At 37.2% G+C, this 24,601-nt stretch overlaps 1 protein-coding gene across 1 annotated transcript in view; it reads right to left on the bottom strand.

Annotated features, from left to right (window-relative positions):
* Window positions 1–24,601, bottom strand: part of LOC124595160 (esterase E4-like) — a 93,082-nt gene that overhangs the window by 19,247 nt on the left and 49,234 nt on the right. The window contains exon 6 of the mRNA XM_047133770.1: window positions 7,472–7,640. Within this exon, the coding sequence (XP_046989726.1) occupies window positions 7,472–7,640 (169 nt within the window). The remainder of the gene's footprint in view (window positions 1–7,471; window positions 7,641–24,601) is intronic.

Raw genomic sequence — 24,601 nt, 5'->3', positions numbered from 1 at the left:
GTATCACGAGGAATTTGTTTGTGAATTAATTTTAAAAAATGTTTCAAATGGCTCTTAGCACTATGGGACTTAACATCTATGGTCATCTGTCCCCTAGAACTTAGAACTACTTAAACCTAACTAACCTAAGGACATCACACAACACCCAGTCATTACGACGCAGAGAAAATCCTTGACCCAGCCGGGAATCGAGAACGCTACCGCACGACCACTAACTGCGGATCGCGAATTAATTACCACACCTGATGACGGCAATAAATTTCCAGAATCGGGACTTTGAATACTGTAGTACAAAGGCGATCTTGTCGTAATAAATTGTTATATAAGCATCAGCGGCTGCCCTTGTCCTATATTCTCGAGATAATGTGTCTGCGCGATGCAGCGTTATTATAAATGATATGCTTCGGCGACCTATGGGCAGCAGGTTGCGATCAAGTGCAGCAGAGCAGTAGGCGCAAATCTGGTCAGCCATGGTTTGTACTGTATGATCAGTGAGCTATTCTTCTGTTTTATGCCTGGTTGCTGCCACGCACAACCGTAACCTGCGTTTTCTCGTTCTCCTTGGACTGTAAAGACATGACAACTTCCGTAATTTCAGTTATTTCACAATGGTGCCATCAGTCAACTCGCAATATACGCACACAACGGTTGCGTGTGAAAAGATAACAAGCACACTGTTCCGATAATGCAGTACCCCCCCCCCCCCTACCCCTCCACCGGTTCGGCCCGAAATACAACGACTTTGCTTTCCGCATAGGAACTGGTCGCCTGCTTTACCCATGGCACCAGTGAGCCATATATGTACAGGCAGCTCGTCATTCCCCTTTTATCCGTGATGCGCGAAACACTTAGTGTCAAAATTATGCGTCACCTAAACGACCTTAACTGAAGCCCAAACGAACAGGTCAAGACGACTGAGAAAAAAAAAATGCACTGTAGAAATTGTGGAGCTGGCATTGGATCATCAGGTAGAAAATTAGTCGCGTTAGCTAGCCCGTGAATTTTCCTGAGACATAAATCACGGGATAGCGATAGCCACATAGCCTATACAGATGGCGGTAGTACTACGTAGGCCTACACAACGTATAAAAGTGCTGTGCAACGGCGAAGCTGTCTTTTTTTGCTAAAGTGATTGACGAGAAAAAGTTTCCGACGTGATTATGACCACACGATGAGAATTAACAAATTTTCAACGCGGTGTAGTATTTACTGCTAGATGCACGGAACACTTCATTTCGAAAACAGTTAGTGGATTACATTCCGATACCCATATTGTTAAGAGTGTGCCGAAAATACTAGCTTTCAGGCAATACCTCGTACCACGGACAAAGGCCTTCACTGAACGACCGAGGACAGTGGAGTTTGCGTAGAGTTGCCAGTGCTAAAATACAAGCAACACTACGTGAAATAAACGCAAAAATCAATTTGGAACGTACGACGAACGTATTCGTTAGGACAGCGCGGCTAAATTTGGCGTTAATGACCTATGGCAGCAGACGACCGACGCGAGTGCCTTTGCTAAGAGCGCAACATCGCCTGCACTTACCTCTCCTGGGCTCGTGACCACATTGGTTGGGCCGTAGATGACTGGAAAATCATGGCCAGGTCGGATGAGCCAATTTCAGTTGGTAAGAACTGATGAGTTCAAGTGTGGCACAGGCTCCATGGAGCCATGAACCCAATAAGGCACTGTGCAAGCTGGTGGCAGCTCCGTAATGGTGTGGGCTGTGATTACATGAATCATTGACTGTAAACTGTTCTCGGAGACATGGAGACTATAAGCAGCTAACCATGAACTTCATGTTACCAAACAACGATGGCATTTTTATGGATGACAATTCGTACACAAACTCCTGCACCGTCAACACTTGCACAGTTATGGACGCCTATAGAGGCGCATGGGTCAGAATTTCTTAATGGGACTTCCAACGACTTGTTGGTCTATGTTACGTCGAGGTGCAGCAATACGCCGAGAAAAAGGCCTGATATGGTATTAGGAGGTATCGCATGACTTTTTCACCTCAGTGTCTAGTGGGCAAAGTGGAGCAGCAAATACGTCCAAACTATAAATTAATATACATACAATGGAGGTCAATGTTTTCAAGCTAGAGCTGTTTTGTAGCAGGAATGTATTTTAATGTATCCATTAAAACTAGCGGTTGTCGCTATGACATAAGGAATGTGTTTAAGTTGTTGTTGTGATGTTTAAGAGCTGTTTGTATCATTAAAAGTGTAGACATTCATTTCCAGCAATTAGTTTGTTGTCTAACAGCGTTCTGTTTAGGATCTTTTAGTTTCTTCAGTTTTGCTTTAGACTAGATTTGCAGTGTCTGCCACAACGTCCTGTCTTGTGCCAGGCTAATCATCTCTCACTGGCACCTACTCTGAACGTCCTCAATTATTAATGTTACCGTTTTTGTTGTTGTTGTTGTTGTTGTTGACATTCAGCTAGAAGACTGGTTAGATGCAGTTCTCCACGGTAGTCTGCCCTGTGGAAGCCTCTTCATGTCTGTGTCATTACAGCACCCTACATCCATTTGAACTTTATTACGATATTCGTGCCTTGGTGTCTCCCTCCGTTAGCAAACTGACGATGCTTTGACGCTTCAGGACGCGTCCTGTCAGTCGAGCACTTCTTTTAGTCGAGTTGTACTGTAATCTCTTTTCCTCTCCAGTTCAATTCGGTATCTCCTCTTTTAGTTCTTCGATTTCCCAGTTAACCTTCAGAATTATACTGTAACAGCATATCTCAAAAACTTCTGATCTCTTCTGGTCTGAAGTGTTTATCGGCTACGTTACACTCCCGAGCAAGGATATATTGCACGCATAAATCGTCATAAACGAATTCCTAACAATTAAATTTATACTCGATGTTAACAGACATCTCTTTTCTAGAAACGCTTTTCTAACTGCTCGCAATCAGTCTTAATTTGGACACCTGTTGTTTTGCCGCCGAAATAGCGAAACTCATCACTGATACAATTATATTATCATCAGCAGAAACTTGAAGTTTTTATTTCTTATTAGTGAACTTTAATTTCCTTTCAGAAATTTCCTTGGTTTCCCTTACAGCCTGCTCAATGTATAGATTAAATAGCAATGGAATTACCTCCTCAAATATTAATTCCTTTCCATGCTCTTCGAATCATAATTACAGCCTAGTTCCTGTTCAAAAAATTGTTGAAATGGCTCTAAGCACTATTGGAATTAACATCTGAGGTTATCAGTCCCCTAGGCTTAGAACTAAGTAAACCTAACTAACCTAAGGACACCACGCACATTCATGCCCGAGGCAGGATTCGAACCTGCTACTAGTTTCTGTTCAAGTTGTAAATAACCTTTATACACTTCACAATTCTTGTCCTCTATTGCTCCACTGTCCAATGAAAGTTATTCGCCGACGTCTTTGTACATGCCGCATCACTTCGTTCCTTAAATACGAGTAGATTTCCATAAGTATCTCTCCTCGCCAGTCTTGCGGATAAGCTGCTCTTTCCTCATCTTATCTTTTCACTTAATTTTAGCGTATTTGTGGATCTTCACATCTCTTCTTATACGCTTTTCACCATATTTCTTGATCCACTTACGTACAATTTCTTACTCAAACCAGGTGAAGCAGCACAGTAGTTAGCATACAACACTCGCATTCCGGAGCTGCAGCTCGTGGTCTGCATAGCACAGGTTCTCCCCATCCCATCAGTGGTGGCGAAGACGATCATGTCCACCTTAGCAAAGTTTTTGTGGAAAGGGGAGTTGTTTTGAGTGCCGGTGAAGACAGCAGTTTTGGATTCAAGCAGAGGAGGAATGGGACTAACTGACATCAAGTCTAAAGCGATGGCATTGTGTGTCGAACGAACATGGAGCATCATGTGTAACGATCCAGGGTGCATTACAACCAACCTATACGACATTGTCAGGCAAGAAAATGTAGAGCCAACGATAAATATACAAAAAATAAGTCTTAAACTAAAACATATTAGGAAGTATTATCTTGAACGAAGCTATCTCCTCAAAAAGTTTTTAAACTCCACAAACGTTACAGCAAAGGCGATTATAGCTGGAAGACGGAAACATGAAAGGAAAAATAACAAAGAAATTAAATATGCTGGGATAAAATGGAATTTGGTCTCGGAAAACATTAGTAATGATGTTCTTTCGTCTGACGTGAGTTCAGCGTGGTACAAGGTGGTCAATAGCATCACCAGAACTAATGAGCGTCTCTTTGCCATCGGTTTAAGTGACACTATCCTATGTAGTAAATGCAACCTCGCTGATAGTGTGCCTCATCGTTACACATGTGGAGATCACATTATCAACTGGAGGTGGACCAGGGAGAAAATTGCTCCAATAACAAGAACTTCACTGAACAATGTACCGACTAACATTTTCTTCAGACCAGAGGAATGTTACTACCATCAGGCAAAAACTAAAGCAGTGATTTGGTTAATGGGCAAATATACAAGTTACATTTTTAACAATATTGGGAGCGATGAACATATTCGAGAAAACACTTAAGTATCAGAATCACAATAGTAAATATGGTAACATGCTCCGAATTGTCTTCAACAGAATGGGTATAGGTTAGGGACACGTGGATTCCTCGTGGAGAGGGGATGGGTTGGGTCACGTTCCGACCCTAACCTTACCTGCAAGTCACACATGAGAAATAAATCAGTAGTACAGCAGATACAAGGATATGACGGCAAATATCTGGTGTCTTTTAAAGGAAGATCCTTAACTCCCTACAGATGCGTTTAGAAGGCTGGAACTGACAAAAATACCAAGGCAGTGAAGGACTTTGCTATGTCACTGTTCGGGAGTGCTCTCCTGTCCACGTAATTTACCTTGGAACGAACACGCATCAAGGATTTACTGAATGATTCATATGGGTCTGGAAAATGATGATGAGGAACCTCAGGCTGCAGAAGAAGAAAACGTGCATACTGAACTGCCACCAGTTGAAGGTGACAATGAAGTTACTAATAATGTGTGCTACTGCTAAAGACTGAATATCATTCCACATTCTATGACTGCTGTAATTTATGACTGCAGTTGTCACCTTATATATGTCATTTCATTGTAAGCTAGCCATTTTTGTTACTGTTTTGTGGAATAAAGAAAAAAGTGGCTAGCGTTGCTATCTCTCGATCATGGAGTCCCGGGTTCGATTCCCGGCCGTGTTTGGAAATTTCTCTGTACAAGGACTGGGTGTTCGTGTTGTCCTAATCATTTTATCATCATTTGTAAAAATGTACCGATTGGGAATTTGTACGGGCGCTGATGACCGCGCAGTTGAGCGCCGCACAAATCAAACATCATCATCGTCATCGCATTCGGTAAAAAGGCGGTTCATATCTTGGTCTAGCCAGACTGACATTTTCCTAAATCGTTTATGGCAAATATAGGAATGATTCCTTCAGGTAGGACACGGCCGGTTGCCTATCGTTACATTCTTGCAATTTAAGCTTGTGCTCTGTCTGTAATGAGATACTCGTAGAAGGCACGGTAAACAATAACCTTTCATTTATTCCTCCGATTAAAGCCGGTAATGATACTAATGAAGTTCTTCTGACGAAGAATGGCCTACCCCTTGGCTAATTTGATTGTTACGTCCCCCGTATTTCACCTGAAATACGTTACTTTCGTTCGAAGGTGGCAAAATTACTTCGTCTACTACATATACCTAAATTCTCATTTTAGGTTCGTCGCCTTTCTCATTTCTGACGCTCAAGAGACCGTTCATTCCCTTCAAAAAATTCTCCAATTCTCCCGGACTTTCACCGAGGACAGAAATATCGTCAGTGAATCTTATAATTTCTACCCTTTCACCTGGATTTTACTTCTACTTCTGACATTTTACTCATTGCTTCTTTTGGTCAGATAATAAAAATTTACATCTTGTTACGCCCTTTTTAATCCGTAATCGTCTCTTTTGGTCTTCCATTCGTATTATTTTCTCTTGACTCTGCCCACTGTATATACTCGTCTTCGCCTATCAGTCGTTTAATTTTTACCATATAGGTTTCCGATAGCCAATGTACATACTTCAAAGTGGACAGCAAAAGCTATGTAACAAATGTATGTACACTCATGAGTCAAAACATTGTGAGGACTGCTAAATAGCTTGCTTCTCCGTTTTTGGAACGAAATACACCACTGATTCTGGGTATCACGGATCCGACAATTTGTTGGTAGTTTTGTGGAGGTATATGATATTAGATGTCTACGAAAAGGTCATGTGATTTGCTTATACAAGGGGCCGCTGATTTGCGAACACGGTGATTGTGACCCATATGTGTTCCATAGAATTTACATCAGGCGAATTTGATCTCCGAGACATCCACTTGAGTTCACTATAATGCTCTACAAACCACTGTAGCATGTTTCTGGCTCCGAGACATGGATATTTATACTGCTGAAAGCTGACATCGCCGTAGGGGAAGACATCAAGCACGAAGGGACTCAGATGATTTGCAACTGTCAGCGCGTCTTAAATTACTGCCACAGGTTCCATGCAAACGCAAGAGCATTCCTCCCATACACAATACTGCTCACACCAGCCTGCGTCCGTCGCGCGATGCACTTTTCGAGTCGCCGTTCGCCTCGATGACGGTGTTTGTGGAGACGACCATTGGCGTAGTGTAACAAAAATGTGATTAACCCGAAGAGCCGACACGTTTTCATTGATCCATGGTCGAATCCCCATGGTCCCGTGCCCACTGCAGTCGTAACTGACGATGTCGTTTGGTCAATATGTGAACACGTAGGGGCGGCGCTGCGCAGCTGCACGTTCAGCGATGGACGATCAACGGCATGTTCCTAAATACTTGTGCGTGCACCACCATTGTGCTCTTTTGGCAGAGATGCCACAGACCGCCATCTGTTGTACAGATAAGCTTCCGAACCCCATGTTCTGTGAAGACACGGCTACGTCCAAGAATTTTGTGATTAATGCCACTTTCACTGTCCTACCTTTTTCCATAGATGCTCACGACAGTAGAACGTGAATATTCGACCAGCTTCGCCATTTTCGAGATACTCGTTCACAAGCTTTGCATAATAATAATCTTCCCTTTGTCGAAGTCGCTTATCTCAATGGGGTCTCCCCATTTACAGCCCGTATCTACTCTAGGGTGAACCCCATTTGTGTCTGCTCCGCTTACACACTTTTCTTCGCCCCCCCCCCCCCCCACCCCCCACCCCCCGCCCAAAACCGAAACGCCCCAAACGGTATCCATCGTCACAGTGGGCATTGCATTGCTCATAATGTTTTGGCTTATCAATTTGTGCATGCGTGTAATAAGTGACAATGCTAATGTAACTCAACAGTGTTAACAGAGTTCGTACATTAATGATACGTGACAGACGTATGGATGCGAACAAGATAATTTGAGACTGTGACTTCAGGTCCTTTGTCCCAATTGCGTGAAGTATGCGCACTGTACTTGTAGCATCATAAAGCGTTACTTACCGCCGGCGTAGGCGAAGCCTTCCTGCGACGTGACACCGAATATGATGGGCACAGGGGTAAACTTGCCGCTGCTTATGATGTCCGCCGGGTCTTCGGTCATCAGTGCGCCTTCAGTGCCCGCCGGCTCCAGCGTCGGCAGGAAAGGGAACATGTCTTGCAACGTCTTTTCCTGGGAACCCACGTTGTTTTTAGTGCGGCGTCGTGGTTCTCATAATGCTCTCACAATAAGTGTGTTTCTGTTTAACTTAACGGACACTTCCCGCTACAAGATAAAATTACTTCGGACCAATCGTCCCATTCAATACCAGAGAATTTATAAAAATTATATTAAATCTATCAGCTGTCATTGTGTTTTACATGTTTTCGTTTTGGTCTGCCTAATATTACCTTTTATTGGCAGTGACATTCTGTCGGGAATTGCTTCCATCAGCTAATCCAACAACATGAAGACTATTAAACTTACGTTTTGAAATGTTTCGTGAAACATTTGTTGAATCAATGGGGCTGTTTCAGTGAAAACACGGTTCACACAACTAGTTTCACTCAAAAGATGACGTTGTAATTACTATGAAGTAATTGAAGGGGTGAGAATGATACACTCCAAAACCATGCTTTGCTCAAAATAGGTTTTTTGTGTTAAATGGTTCAAATGGCTCTGAGCACTATGGGACTTGACTGCTCACGTCATCAGTCCCCTAGAACTTAGGACTACATAAACCTAACCAACCTAAGGACAGCACACGCATCCATGCCCGAGGCAGGATTCGAACCTGCGACCGTAGAGATAGCACGTTTCCAGACTGTAGCGCCTAGAACCGCTCGGCCACTCGGCCGACATTTTGTGTTAGTTGAAATTCAATACAACAGAGAAAGCTACTGCGAAAATACTTTAACTTTCACGCAGTAGATGGCAGAACAGTTCACACTAGTTCTCATAGAGGGAGGAAGTAGTCTTTTTCGTGCGTGACACAACTCCCATGAACCATGGACCTTGCCGTTGGTGGGGAGGCTTGCGTGCCTCAACGATACAGATGGCCGTACCGTAGGTGCAACCACAACGGAGGAGTATCTGTTGAGAGGCCAGACAAACATGTGATTCCTGAAGAGGGGCAGCAGCATTTTCAGTAGTTGCAGGGGCAACAGTCTGGATGATTGACTGATCTGGCCTTGTAACATTAACCAAAACGGCCTTGCTGTGCTGGTACTGCGAACGGCTGAAAGCAAGGGGAAACTACAGCCGTAATTTTTCCCGAGGACATGCAGCTTTACTGTATGATTAAATGATGATGGCGTTCTCTTGCGTAAAATATTCCGGAGGTAAAATAGTCCCCCATTCGGATCTCCGGGCGGGGACTACTCAAGAGGACGTCGTTATCAGGAGAAAGAAAACTGGCGTTCTACGGATCGGAGAGTGGAATGTCAGATCCCTTAAGCGGGCAGGTAGGTTAGAAAATTTAAAAAGGGAAATGGATAGGTTAAAGTTAGATATAGTGGGAATTAGTGAAGTTCGGTGGCAGGAGGAACAAGACTTTTGGTCAGGTGATTACAGGGTTATAAATACAAAATCAAATAGAGGTAATGCAGGAGTAGGTTTAATAACGAATAAAGAAATAGGAGTGCGGGTTACTTACTACAAACAGCATAGCGAACGCATTATTGTGGCCAAGATAGACACAAAGTCCATGCCTACTACAGTAGTACAAGTTTATATGCCAACTAGCTCTGCAGATGATGAAGAAATCGATGAAATGTATGACGAGATAAAAGAAATTATTCAGGTAGTGAAGGGAGACGAAAATTTAATAGTCATGGGTGACTGGAATTCGTCAGTAGGAAAAGGGAGAGATGGAAACATAGAAGGTGAATATGGATTGGGGGGAAGAAATGAAAGAGGAAGCCGCCTTGTAGAATTTTGCACAGAGCATAACTTAATCATAGCTAACACTTGGTTCAAGAATCATAAAAGAAGGTTGTATACCTGGAAGAATCCTGGAGATACTAAAAGGTATCAGATAGATTATATAATGGTAAGACAGAGATTTAGGAACCAGGTTTTAAATTGTAAGACATTTCCAGGGGCAGATATGGATTCTGACCACAATCTCTTGGTTATGAACTGCAGATTGAAACTGAAGAAACTGCAAAAAGGTGGGAATTTATGGATATGATACCTGGATATACTGAAAGAACGAGAGGTTGTAGAGAGTTTCAGGGAGAGCATAAGGGAACATTTGACAGGAATGGGGGAAAGAAATACAGTAGAAGAAGAATGGGTAGCTCTGAGGGATGAAGTAGTGAAAGCAGCAGACGATCAAGTAGGTAAAAAGACGAGGGCTAATAGAAATCCTTGGGTAACAGAAGAAATATTGAATTTAATTGATGAAAGGAGAAAATATAAAAATGCAGTAAATGAAGCAGGCAAAAAGGAATACAAACGTCTCAAAAATGAGATCGACAGGAAGTGCAAAATGGCTAAGCAGGGATGGCTAGAGGACACATGTAAGGATGTAGAGGCTTGTCTCACTAGGGGTAAGATAGATACTGCCTACAGGAAAATTAAAGAGGCCTTTGGAGAGAAGAGAACCACTTATATGAATATCAAGAGCTCAAATGGCAACCCAGTTCTAAGCAAAGAGGGGAAGGCAGAAAAGAGGAAGGAGTATATAGAGGGTTTATACAAGGGCGATGTACTTGAGGACAATATTATGGAAATGGAAGAGGTTGTAGATGAAGATGAAATGGGAGATACGATACTGCATGAAGAGTTTGACAGATCACTGAAAGACCTGAGTCGAAACAAGGCCCCGGGAGTAGACAACATTCCATTAGAACTACTGACGGCCTTGGGAGAGCCAGTCCTGACAAAACTCTACCATCCGGTGAGCAAGATGTATGAGACAGGTGAAATATCCTCAGACTTCAAGAAGAATATAATAATTCCAATCCCAAAGAAAGCAGGTGTTGACAGATGTGAAAATTACCGAACTATCAGTTTAATTAGTCACAGCTGCAAAATACTAACGCGAATTATTTACAGACGAATGGAAAAACTGGTAGAAGCGGACCTCGTGGAAGATCAGTTTGGATTCCGTAGAAATGTTGGAACACGTGAGGCAATACTAACCTTACGACTTATCTTAGAAGAAAGATTAAGAAAAGGCAAACCTACGTTTCTAGCATTTGTAGACTTAGAGAAAGCTTTTGACAATGCTAACTGGAATACTCTCTTTCACATTGTGAAGGTGGCAGGGGTAAAATACAGGGAGCGAAAGGCTATTTACAATTTGTACAGAAACCAGATGGCAGTTATAAGAGTCGAGGGGCATGAAAGGGAAGCAGTGGTTGGGAAGGGAGTGAGACAGGGTTGTAGCCTCTCCCCGATGTTATTCAATCTGTATATTGAGCAAGCAGTAAAGGAAACAAAAGAAAAATTCGGAGTAGGTATTAAAATTCATGGAGAAGAAGAAAAAACTTTGAGGTTCGCCGATGACATTGTAATTCTGTCAGAGACAGCAAAGGACTTGGAAGAGCAGTTGAACGGAATGGACAGTGTCTTGAAAGGAGGATATAAGATGAACATCAACAAAAGCAAAATGAGGATAATGGAATGTAGTCGAATTAAGTCGGGTGATGCTGAGGGAATCAGATTAGGAAATGAGACACTTAAAGTAGTAAAGGAGTTTTGCTATTTAGGGAGTAAAATAACTGATGATGGTCGAAGTAGAGAGGATATAAAATGTAGACTGGCAATGGCAAGGAAATCGTTTCTGAAGAAGAGAAATTTGTTAACATCGAATATAGATTTAAGTGTCAGGAAGTCGTTTCTGAAAGTTTTTGTATGGAGTGTAGCCACGTATGGAAGTGAAACATGGACGATAACTAGTATGGACAAGAAGAGAATAGAAGCTTTCGATATGTGGTGCTACAGAAGAATGCTGAAGATAAGGTGGGTAGATCACGTAACTAATGAGGAGATATTGAATATGATTGAGGAGAAGAGAAGTTTGTGGCACAAGTTGACCAGAAGAAGGGATCGGTTGGTAGGACATGTTTTGAGGCATCAAGGGATCACAAATTTAGCATTGGAGGGCAGCGTGGAGGGTAAAAATCGTAGAGGGAGACCAAGAGATGAACACACTAAGCAGATTCAGAAGGATGTAGGTTGCAGTAGATACTGGGAGATGAAGAAGCTTGCACAGGGTAGAGTAGCATGGAGAGCTGAATCAAACCATTCTCAGGACTGAAGACCACAACAACAACCAAAAAGAAGATTCTGAGACAGAATTGGCCAGTTCTGGGGAAGATTATTCGTCGAGTGGAAGTAGGTATTGACCCTCTGATAAATATTCATCCGAATATTACGTGGTAAGTCGAAAATACTTCCTTTTTTAAACATTTGAAACACTGAGTCATCAGACTGAACCATAAAAAAAATTATAATTTTAATATTATAAGTCTATTTGTATAATATATTCAGGTATGTTATATGTGTTAAACTGCCTTTGGTCTTTCTCATTCTGAATACTTTCTTTTGTTTAGGAAGCTGATGAATGTAAAAGGTGTGCTGAAGTATCACCTGCTAAAGAGCCTGAAGGCAGAACGAAAGGATGAAATATTTGCAACCGCAAAAGGAAAAATGTAAACGTCATAGAAATTGTGGCAGATAGCACATATCTGATAAAACAGGACAAACTGTTGGTGATAAAATTCATGTTCCTGGATGTAAAAGTAAAAACGAGTGTTGGGAGCAAATTTTATCAATGTGTAGAGCAGATACTTAATTTTTTTTGTGGGGGTGGATATGGATGATTTCAATTGCCAAAGTAATTACCTACTGAGCAATATTAAGATGAAACAAGTGCAAAGGAGGTAACTATGATTAATGAAAATTTGAAATTAATTTTTATATCATGCAATTCTTATAAATAAAATATTATCTTGATTAATATATTTTAATTTTTTAATACCCAAATAAAAGGAAACACACAGTTTCACATCAAATGGTTACTCTTTTGTATCAGGTTAAGGTTAATGGCTGTAATATCTTGGTATGCATAGAAGCATTTTTGAGTGTGTATGGACTTCAGAACAATCAAGGACATCTTAAGAACTTACAAAAACAATTGTCGGATGGACACTCCATTTCTCCAAAACTCAGAAGAGGTATTTAAAGATATATCAATATTGCTTATCAGAAAAACGAAAATTTTGTTCTATTCTGTTTAATTGTCTAGTGTTTTTCTTCAAGTATCATAATCAAACATAAATTCACTAATTTTCTCTGACCTGGGCACTTATCATTAAAAAGGGAATACATCAAGGAAGATTTCACCAGAAACAGTTCAGACAGTTCGCAACTTCATAAATAATATACCTAAGTATGTCAGTCATTACAGCCACTCACAGAACCCTAATAAAGTGTACTTCGAACATGACATGTCTATTTCTTCATTATATGAAGCACATTATTTGCAAAATCTTGAAGAAATTTCTAATTCAAACAAAAAATGCACAACTGACAAACTCTGAACATAAGATCATAAGATTAAAAATTGAAATCGACCTTATCATGCTAATGCATTTTCTAGACAACACATCATTATATAGCTTTCCAAGCTAGCTAGATAAAATCCTGAGAAACATCTATGACAAACATTTCTAACACGAAGGCTGACATCTGGGCCTACAACCTATAAGAGGAAGTTGCCCACATATAATTCTGGTATTCATCATTATGGATCTGAAAAGGGACATATGTTCGTGTGGACTGAAGATGAAGTAAAGCTTGGATCTGACGAGGTAAACTGTCTGATAAAATTCCTAGAACTAGAAAAGTCTCAAGCAAACATTCTTCACATTATCAGTGATAAATGCAGAGGCCAAGACAAATCTGGGCAATTGTTGCACTGGAGAGCTCACCAGTGCATTGAAAATTTATAGCCATTGAACATTGGTTTCCACGAGTTGGAAACACACGATTGCCCTGTGACTGAGATTTCGGTCGAATTGAGCAGCACATTAAGAACAGAAACCTCACTGTGTACACCCCCAATGACTGGATTACAGTCATTAGAAAATCGTGCAAGAAGTAGCTATTTTCTGTCGTTAAAATGAAGCAAGCAGACTTTATAGATCTGTCACCTGTACAGATAAATATTGTAAAGAAGGACAAACATGGTGATGGATCTCAGTTCCGATTTTCTGAAGCCACAGCTTTTCGTTTTGATGAAAGAATGCCATCATACAAGTGAAGTACCAGTACACTAATTCTGAAGAATTCAGATCTGTAAATATCACCAGAAAATGATGAGCACATCAGGGGTTTAGCCCATTTTCAGTTATCTAGGAAATACTTAAAAGACATTTCAATTTGAAACAAAAAACTTGAAGATGTTATGTCATTAGTGCCATACGCACATACGCCACTAGAATAATTTCACCAGTTCTAGCTCACTAGCTCAATATTAAAATAAATTCTGTATAAGTAACTTGACTGATATTTTTTTTTAAAAATTCAGTATATTTGATTAACTTAACCAATTTCATAACATTAACTTTACAATAATACAACTAATTACATTCACTCTGATTTCTAAACCCATTTACTTCATTTAAAACACACCTTTAACACAGTAACATGTATTAATTAAAACACTAAGTTATTTTTTTAAATTTTAAACTATGAATGTAAGCCAATTAATTAAAATGTATTAGTTAACAAAAATAAGTTATTTTTTTAAAAAAATCACATTGTGAAGGTTAATAAATAAATAAAATGTAATAGTTAATGAAAGTAAAGAATTTTGAAAATTTTACAATGTAAATGTAATAAAAAAATAAAAAAAAATTTTAACGAAGGTAAATTATATTAAAAAGCATTCATTGTTAGTAAGTTTATAAGTTTTTCATTCATTTATATAGTAGCAATTAATAATGAAATCTCTTCAGTAAGTAATCTATGTTGTGCATCGTATGTAAGATTCTTTTTACCATACATAATTGCATACGCAAGTGTATCATTTGGAATTTTATCATTAAAAGTTGCACTAAGTTTCATAGTTGATTTTTGTGGAGTTACAATTTTTTTTCTACAGCTCATATTGATAACATACATTGGACAATTAGTTATAAAACAATACAGATTACTATCAACATCTGATTTTAGTAAGTAATTCTTAAAATCTAGAAATGGATCATATGCTAATTTTTTTATTCAAAAAGATTAGAACACCCAAAATATCAAGAATTCATGTAAAAAAACGAAGATAAATTTAATAAACAAATTGTTAGTTTCAATGAAAATAAGTGAAACGATTTTATTTAATTAGATGAATGCAACGAAAATTCAGTTGTTGCATTTGATGACTTTATTATAGAAAATCTATATATTGCTAGAAATTATTTTACTAGAGGTAGACACAATCGTATAGATTGCTTTTATTTAGCTCAATGTTATTCAAAAATACCAAAAAACTTAGTAAGAATCTGTTTACATTTTTTAAATATTTTTAGTCAAGATGAAACAAATTTCAAACATATTTACCATACGTTTGTTACTGCAGATTTAAAGTTTGGTAACTTAAAATAATAGTGTACTAAATGATGAATTTGGTGTTGCAACAACAGATATGTCTAGAAAACCAAATGAAGTTAAGTTTTTAAATAAAATACAGACACTTCTCAACAACTTAAACATTAAACACAAACATTAAACGTTAAACATTAACATTAACTTAAGGGAAACACAAACATTAATATAAATTTAAACATAAACATAAACATTAATCATAAATATAAATATAAACATAAACATAAATAATGTTTTTTCTTCATTAAAACATGTTTGCAAAGTATAATGAAAAAGATGGTAAACAAGCTAAACAAAATAGACAGTTATTTGAAGAAAAATAAAGAACAATTTAAGCTTTGGAAATAGCAATCAGGAACAGAATATGAGAAATATAAAAGAAATAGATCAAACTGTTATTGATGCTACTGAGAAATTCAAACAAAGTATTGAAGGTTTGCATGATAATGTTTTAAAAGCAATTGAAGAAAGTAGAGTAGTTGAAAAATAAGTGATTCCATAACATTGTATAGAAGGTTTTGGAGATTAACCACCAATTGAAAAAACAACAGATAGGTCTGATGATATACCTGGAAAATATAATTATACATTAACTGAAACAAAAATTAAAGATACATTTAAAAAATACCAAGAAAAAGAACATAAAAATATAATTGAAACTAAAAAGATAAATGTTAGTGAAAGAATATTAAAGTATATATAAGTCATAGTGAAGATAAAGTATTCGTTTTAACACCTGTTGGTATCTTTAAAATTTGTTATTTTACCTGTAGAATTAAAGGTGATAAGTTAACAATTGGTAAAACAACATGTGAAGGTTAAGATAGATTAATGAGACTTTTGACTGAAAAACAAATTTCTATATATGGTTTAAATGAGAAGTGTAATGGTGAATATTTATGAAATTATGCAGATATATTATTAAATTCAGGAGTATTATATTTTGATAATAATCGAAATAAAAGATCATAAAGTAGAGGTAATAAATATAAATATTTAAAAACACCAATTGTTGATGATTATTTTACAAACTTACAAACTTAAGAAGAGCAACTATAGATGATACAGATATTAGTTCCCCTGAAAAACCAAAAAGTGAAGGTTTAGATAAAAAATATACAGATAAAGCAATTGAATCTGTTTGGTTGAAAGATGTTGGACAATTAATTGAAAATATTAGCTGTAATTTATGGTGAAGAACTAGCAGGAAATAGAAATTAACATAATGAAAAAGTTAATATTACACAAATATTAACAAACAATTTTATCGATTTAAAATTGAAAATGCAATTAGAATTCCATATTTAATTAAATTGTTATATAATCATACAACACACATTTCGGCAAAGTGATAAATATGGAAAAGGATTAGTAAGTTGTTTAATTAACAAATTACCCTGTGAAATACATCTTCCAGGTTACAAATTTTGTGGTCCAGCTACAAAATTAGAAGAATGGTTAGCTTATAGAGATAAAGATTTAGAAAAAAGACATCTAGCTGATAAAGAACTTCAGTTAGCTGCAAAAGAAATGATATACGCCAATTATGCTTCATTTGGTGAAAAAATGCAGCAACAGTTAGAGGAATAATGTATGAAAAAGAAAATTTGGTATGGGAATTAATGTTGATGAAAATGGTTGGGGATTATAAAAATTTGTAAGAATATTTAACCTATATAAAAATTCTTGATAACTTTTTAATCTATATTAATTTTTAACTATATGAATTTTTAACTATATAAAAATCTTTATTAAATTTTTAACTATACAACTATAACTATATAAATGAATAACATTTCAATTGATAATCTTAGGTACCTATTGGTTTATTACCAAAAAAATTCATTAGATTTGTGAAAAATATTTTTTAACAAAATGATAATTATTTAATAGATGGATAAGAATTATTATTTAATTTGTAATGAATCACAAAAGAAAATTGGTTTATTATTTAGTTCATCAATCAGTTAGCTTTTAAAAAATCAGTTGTTGAATTGAATTAATTTTCTATTTTGTTCAACATTCTGTTAGTTTACTTTTTAGTTTAACAATCAATTAGTTTTAATAATTTATTTAATTAATCATAATAGATTATTATTTAATAAATAATATATCATAAAGTGAAAGCTTTCTTATTCTTAATCCTAGGTGATGAAAAATAAATTTGAAAACTTAATAAACCACAGAATAATGTCGATAGAGAGGTAAAAATAAAACCCCATGTCATACCAAGCATTTGTGTCATTGTACCTCTCTATTTACATTATTCCGTGATTTATACAATTTTCTAATTTATACTGACTTTTTGATCACCCAGTATATTCTAAAGTACACTTCTTACATTTATTTTTATGTTTATCTATATGTGAAGGATTTATCAATCAAAATCTTGAATCTCTTGACAACTTTTACCTTTCTTTGTAGATTTAGATACTTATTCAGCTACAACTTCTCCATTATTCATTGTAGATGTATATGTTTCTTCATTTACAATTTCTTCATTATTCATTGCTAATAATATTTTTCAATGTTCTTCACTTGGATTTCATAGTAAATGTTTTTTAAAATAATATTTAGCAACACTGTTTCCATATATACATGGGTTTGATTTTTATAGTAATTTTTTCATGATATTTATGTATACATAATATACATATTGTTCTATAACCATCTTTTCTATAGTTCTGTAAAGTAAAATTATGAATTGATTTCTCTGTATTACAATATTTACAAATTTTAGATTCCACACTAGACTCTTGTTGAACCTGCTCCATTTACAAATTTAAAAAATTTGTGAAAAAGTAATCTTTTATAATTCTTACGATTTAAATATTTAATTGATCAGAATCATAATATATGCTGGTTCACCATAAATTGGTGCTTAATCTTGAGCATCAAACAAATCAATAATATTTATTTTTGAACTGTTTCTGGTACTTTATTTTTAATAAAAATTGTACAATGTGGACAATTTTCTTTTTCCTTTAACCACTCATCAATACATTTTTTTATGAAAAATATTATTGCAGCTTGCTTTGACAAATTGATTGGTATTTTCATTACTTAAACAAATAGGACAATCAGTATCTTTTTCAGATTGGTCAATTAATTCATTAGTTTCTTTTAGTTTAGTTTGTATTTCGTTTAGGTTCTCCACTTATAAGAAAGAATTTTTGTTAGATTTATAAAATAATTTTGAATGAATCATTTAGCAATAAGTTCAAAATTACAATTTTTAAAAATATGTTGAATGCAAACTACAAATTTATTTTTGTAAAACTAATAACATTTTTTTCTATACAAAGGGAAACTATTTTAATCAAGAAGCACAACAATGTAAGTATTTCTAAAGAAATTAAGAAAGTAAATGAGTTGGAGGCAAGTGTTTTATATAATAATAAGAATTGTGAATATTTAAATACTAGATATGGAGAAGAACTTTGTCTAGAACTCAATAATGATTTTAAAGTTATTTTACCAAATAGATTTTTTAAATTGATTGACAATTTTTACTTTCAAGTAATGATATAGAGTTCATAATGTAAATTTTTTAAATTAATGTACTTTAATTTCAACTAATACATCTTATTATCTTACAATTATGTTATAAAATTTTTATAATTTACTTTTGTTAGTTAACACATTTTAATTATTTACTTATGTTCATTCTGTGATTTTTAAAATAATATTCTTTGCTAACAAATACATTTAATTAATTTAATTATTTTCAGAGTATAAAATTTTTAAAAATGACTTACTTTTTTAACTAACACATGTTATTGTGTTAAAATCATGTTGTAAATGAAATAAATTAAGTTATAAATCAGTTAGTTATTGTAATTAGTTTTATTATTGTAAAAAATATGTGTTTAGTTAATGATATAAAATAAGTTAAGTAAATTAAATGTTCAGAATTTTTTAAACTGTTTTAAGTTACTTATAAAATGCAGAATTTATTTTAATATTGAGATTGTGAGCTAGAACTGGTAAAATTATTCTAATCACACCCACCCAAACACACACACACACACACACACACACACACACACACACACACACACACACACACACACACACACCAGATGTTTTGAAGGGTTACTCTGGGAGTATGAGTTAAATAAAGGAATAAAGTGATGACAATGACACAGAGGTGATAAATATTGGTGATATTGTTTGAAATATTGTAGTGACTGTCATTGTAAGTTATGATGTACATTGACTTTCAAAATTTTGATAACGTTGTATTTATTCGGTATGAGTCAGGCTGAAGCCCAATGTTATGTCACACAGGTATAAAATATTCTTTTAATGATAATGTTCAACTTTGTTAACAATATAACTCTGCACACATGTATATTAACACATTCGAAAAACAAACTACTTTTGTTGGATATCCTGAACAGTTAACATATGACTAACAGATGGATAACTCTGATTGTTACTCCAGTAAAAATGGAACCGATTTAGATTTTGTTTGATTTTTATTTTTTAATTTTAGAATTTTTTTATGGATGCTTTTATTCCTTCTACCCTCATATGAACCCTGTTCTCATGACTTACAAACAAAACCAGCATTGAATAACAACTCTCATTTTCATTGCTCTCATTTGAATTTTGATGTATTGAACCTTGCATAAAATTGGCTTTCAGCAGAATCTGGAATTATATAAATTATAAACTCGAAAGCCTCATGTAAGGTGAAAGCCTCATACCTTGCCTGACACAGGCACATTTTCTAGATTAATTTGACTTTATTATAGCATAGTCTTAGAGAAATGCATTGTCTACCACTTATATCATTAGGATATTGTATTTCTAAAAATAATTTGTTGACTGTATTTGTAGTGTATTGATTCACTGAGACACAATTTTCTGTAGCACAATTTTATCAGTCAGTTGTATAACAGGTCAACTGCAAAGACTCAAATTTCCAAATATAGATTTGTAAAGCACAGTCTCACGAAAGAGACTTCTATTTAATAATTTAAATGCAAAACTGAGCACTTCTATACTTCTAATGCTTTTTCTGTGATAGGGTAAAAACATTGAGTAATTTTACTAGAATTCATTTAAATGTTAGTTTCACAATTTTGAGAAAATTAATCAAGTTCTGATTTCATTTTATTTTTCATTTATAATCATCCTCTCACATTTTTTAAAAGCAAATGTTTTGAATAGACTTTCACCGCAATGAGTACTGAGAGTATTGTTAGCAAATGAATGGAATGACAAGTGGATAGAGTGTTGTCTTTCTCAACAGGAGCTAAATTAAAGTAAGCAGTGACGGGCTTTTCTCTTTCAGCTTATTGTGTTGCAACAGCATTATTATTGGCAGTTGTGCCGATACAGAACAGAACCGTGCCTACACTGCAGGTATGTCACAGTAAGGACACAACCTATCTTTTCAGTAGAACATACGTCAAGTGAAAGCAGGCAGCTGTTTCTATGACAACAACAGGAATAAACGACCTTTGTGTGTGTGTGTGTGTGTGTGTGTGTGTATTGCTTGAGGTGGAATAGTATCGTCGTTGTAAATAACTGATTTTTGGCAGCCCTATTGATGTTCACACCAGTATGTGATTCGGTTTATATCTTTATTTGTGTAGGAATAGTACTAAATAACCACAAATACCATAAACTCTTGTTTGTTACATTATTCATAGGCATAAAGTTATGGACTATGTATGACAGAAACTTGTAGGTTACATATATATTCTGTAAGCCATATTACACCTTCGGTCACAATATCTGTTTTTTCTAATCACTGTTCAGTGCATATGAGAGTGGGAGCTACAGTTTCAAGGACTGTATAGACATAATGGGCGCTATATCTGCTTTCTTTGTCATTCAGACCAGAATGTCACATGAAAAATCCAACACAGCTTTGCTCCTATATGCTTAGTCAAACCGATGTCAGCAATGATAATTACATTTTCAGAAACTATATATTTGGGTACGTACTGATGTAAATTCTGGGTGGTTCGACTGATTTCCGAAAATAAAAGTTGTTAGAACTCCTAGTTCGGAGATGCATGTGAGTAAAACGTTTATCTTATTTCCCGTGAATGTAAAATCGCGCACCAGAGGTATGACCCATTTCGTTTACCCCCCTAAATCAATTCTGATATCGCTATCGGCATGTCGTTAGCCTACCATTCATACTGGAACCATGTTCTTTTACAGACAGATATTGGTTGCGTACAGAGAGCAGAAATGAGAAATTTTGGAACTGAGTGCTCGAGTCCATTTGAAGCAATCAGAATTTTTAGGAACGACGTTGCGTGGCACATTAATGAATGTTAAATGTGGAATTAATGTGGATGACTGGGAAGCAGGGGAAATAGAGGAAGGATATTAACTTGTAACACAGAGGAAAAGGCGGTAATAAGGAGTTATTAAGGAAGAGGTGTACAGATTCAAAGTGATTCAAATGGTTAACAACCGCATGTGAACGCTACAAAAATGCGAGTAGTAATTGTTTTATACGACGTTTCATTGGGAATTTCACGGGTTACAAGGCCAGAGGACAAAAAATAGTTACCCGTAGAGAAATCACTACAAAAACCATTTGATATTGCGTAATTCAGCCCCTGGACTTGACAACCGCCTGGATTCGGTTAGGAAGTAAGTCCACAAGATTGTGCAGCTACGTCGCATCTGCGGTAAGCCATTCGCTCAAGATTCCTTCGCGTGATTTCACCAAATTGTAGAGCTGCTGATGTCGGCGTTTTACCTGCTGTTCCACTAGGTCCCACAGATTTCCTATGAGATGGAAGTCACGTGATTTTGCCTATCAGCCGAGACGTAATAGCTTGGAGCAGTGTTCAGGAAAACAGTTACATATTCTTCAAGCCCGATAAACTTTACTGTTGTCGTCTTTATGTGGATGTGTACGCAGCTGCCTGTTGCGAAGTTACTAACTCCAGTTGTTCACTGCGTGCAGCTCCTGTCGCGATTTTCTATCGCTAACAGGTTTTGGATGGACCTTCAATCAGCGCCTGCAACGATGCATGTCGGGTTTGGAACCGATTTTGATTCACAGTCCACAATACGCATCTCCGGTCGCTCTCACTCAGCATCTACATTTGCATCTAGACGGATACTATGAGTTTTACTGCTACGTGTCTGACAGAGGATTCATCTAGCCAACTTCACAATAATTCTCTTTTATTCCTCTCTGTACAGCGCACGAAAAAAAACGAACATCTATGTTTTTCCGTGCGAACTCTGATTTCTCTTGCGATGGTTTCTTCCTATGTACGTCGGCGTCGAGAAAGTATTTTCGTGTTTGGACGAGACAGATGATGACTGAAATTTCGTGAGAAGATCCCGCCGCAACGGCAAACGCCTTTTTTTTTCATTACGTCAACACCAAATCTTGTATCGTGTCCGTAACGCACTTTCCCCTATTTCTAGATAATAAACGACATACTCCTCTTGTTTGAACTTTCTCGATGTACCTCGTTAATCCTATATGGTAAGGATCCCACAATGCGCAGCAGAACTCCAAAGGAGGAAGGACAAGCCTAGTGTAGGCAGTCTCTTCAGAAGATCTGTTGTATCTTCTAAGCGTTCTGCCAATAAAACTCAGTCTTTGGTTCGCCTCCCCCATAACAAGAAGACGGACAAGCGTAGTGCAGGGAGTCTCTTTAGTAGATCTGTTGCATCTAAGTGTTCTACAATAAAGCGCAGTCTTTGGTTCCCCTCCCCCATAACATTTTCTATGTGTTGTTTCCAATTTAAGTTATTCCTAGCCATTCTGACGTGTTTTTTCCACATGTGTAACACCACTGTTTGCAGACACGTTGAACAGTTCACCGCGAAACACCAAGAAACGCAGCAACTTCACACAACGTACGGGCATGAGCACAGCCGAACGCCATTGCCCATTTCAGCCTCTCTGTCACATCCTTACATTTGATACTAAAATGTAAACTTTCACGGCCGGAAATATCATGTCCATTATAATTATCCGGGCTGTTATGCCGTGGTCGGTTGATGAATTCTGTGGTGATTCCCAGCGTTTCGTCTCCGACTGCGGGAGACATCTTCAAGGGGGTCCGTAGCTTGATGTAAGGTCCAACACACACACTGGCTCGCTACTGACTGCCGCTAAATTCCGTGTCCGCGCGCCCCAGCGCCGCGGCGTGACGTCACGTGTTTTGAAAACGTCAGTGCAATTGGCCGCTGTCCGTCGCCGTCGATCGCCGTTGCCATCACCCAGTAGTGGACGAGTGGTACACATCTTCTTTAACACCGGCATCCATATACCGTTTAATTTGACGCCCTCCTCCTTTCAGTTGAAATTATTTGGGTGTTTAGCGATTTCGATTGCCTCCCTGTAGAGCCTTTCGTAGTATCTGCTCGTGGCCGCTAGTACTTGCGTCTCCTCGAAACGAATATTGTGGTTCCCTGGCTGGAAAGCATGCTCCGCAACAGCTGATCGTTCCGTTTCTCCTCTTCTACAATTTCCCTTGTGCTCTTCCAAACGTTTAGAAACAGTTCTTTTGGTAGTACCCACATAAACATCACCACAGCTGCATGGGATCCTATACACTCCAGATTTTTCCAATGGTTTGCGAGCGTCCTTGGCAGGCCTAAGGTATTCCTGTATCTTCCTGGTGGGCTTGTAAATTACGGTAATATTCCGCTTCGTCAAGATCCTCCCTATTCTTTCCGTTACATTTTTAACAAACGGCACGAAAACCTTAGATTTTTAAGTAGCCTGTACGTCAGTATGATTTCTGCGTGGCTGCCTCAACGCACGTTTTATTTCGGCGGACGAATATCCGTTCTTCGTTAGTGCATTGTGGAGATGTTCCATCTCAGCGTCGAGCAACTCAGGTTCACAAATATTTCTAGTTCTGTCCGCTAACGTCTTGATAACACCCCGCTTCTGTTGTGGGTGGTGGTTCGAATCCCGGTGCAAATAACGGTCCGTGTGCGTGGGTTTGCGGTACACTGAGTGGCCCAAACTACCATTTTCGTTTCTAAACACAAGCACATCGAGGAAATGTAGTTTGCCGTCTACCTCCTCCTCCATTGTAAACTGAATTCTTGAGTTTATACTGTTCAGATGTTCGTGGAACCGGCTTAGTTCCTCCCTACCATGTCTCCACAACATAAACATGTCATCCACGTATCGGAACCATACATTTGGTTTCTTGCTGGCCGTACCTAAGGCCTGTTCTTCGAATTTCTCCATAAAGAAGTTTGCAATTACGGGACTTAGGGGGCTTCCCATAGCCACGCCATCCGTTTGCTCATAAAACAGTTCATTCCACTTGAAGTATGTGGTCGTCAAACAACACTTAAACAGCTCTAAAATATCGGCAGGAAAAATTCGATCCAGCTGTTCCAATACATCATTAAGTGGAACCATGGTAAACAGCGATACCACATCGAAGCTGAACAATATGTCCTCCGGCTGGACCACTATGCCATTCAATCTGCTGATGAAATGTGTAGAATTCTTTATATACGAGTCCGAACGGCCCACATGTGGTTTTAACAGCGTAGTCAAAAACTTGGCTAACGAGTAG

The sequence above is a fragment of the Schistocerca americana genome, chromosome 2 (genome assembly GCF_021461395.2).
Source record: "Schistocerca americana isolate TAMUIC-IGC-003095 chromosome 2, iqSchAmer2.1, whole genome shotgun sequence".
Classification (NCBI taxonomy): Eukaryota; Metazoa; Arthropoda; class Insecta; order Orthoptera; family Acrididae; genus Schistocerca; species Schistocerca americana.
This window is presented reverse-complemented; position numbering and strand designations above follow the sequence as displayed.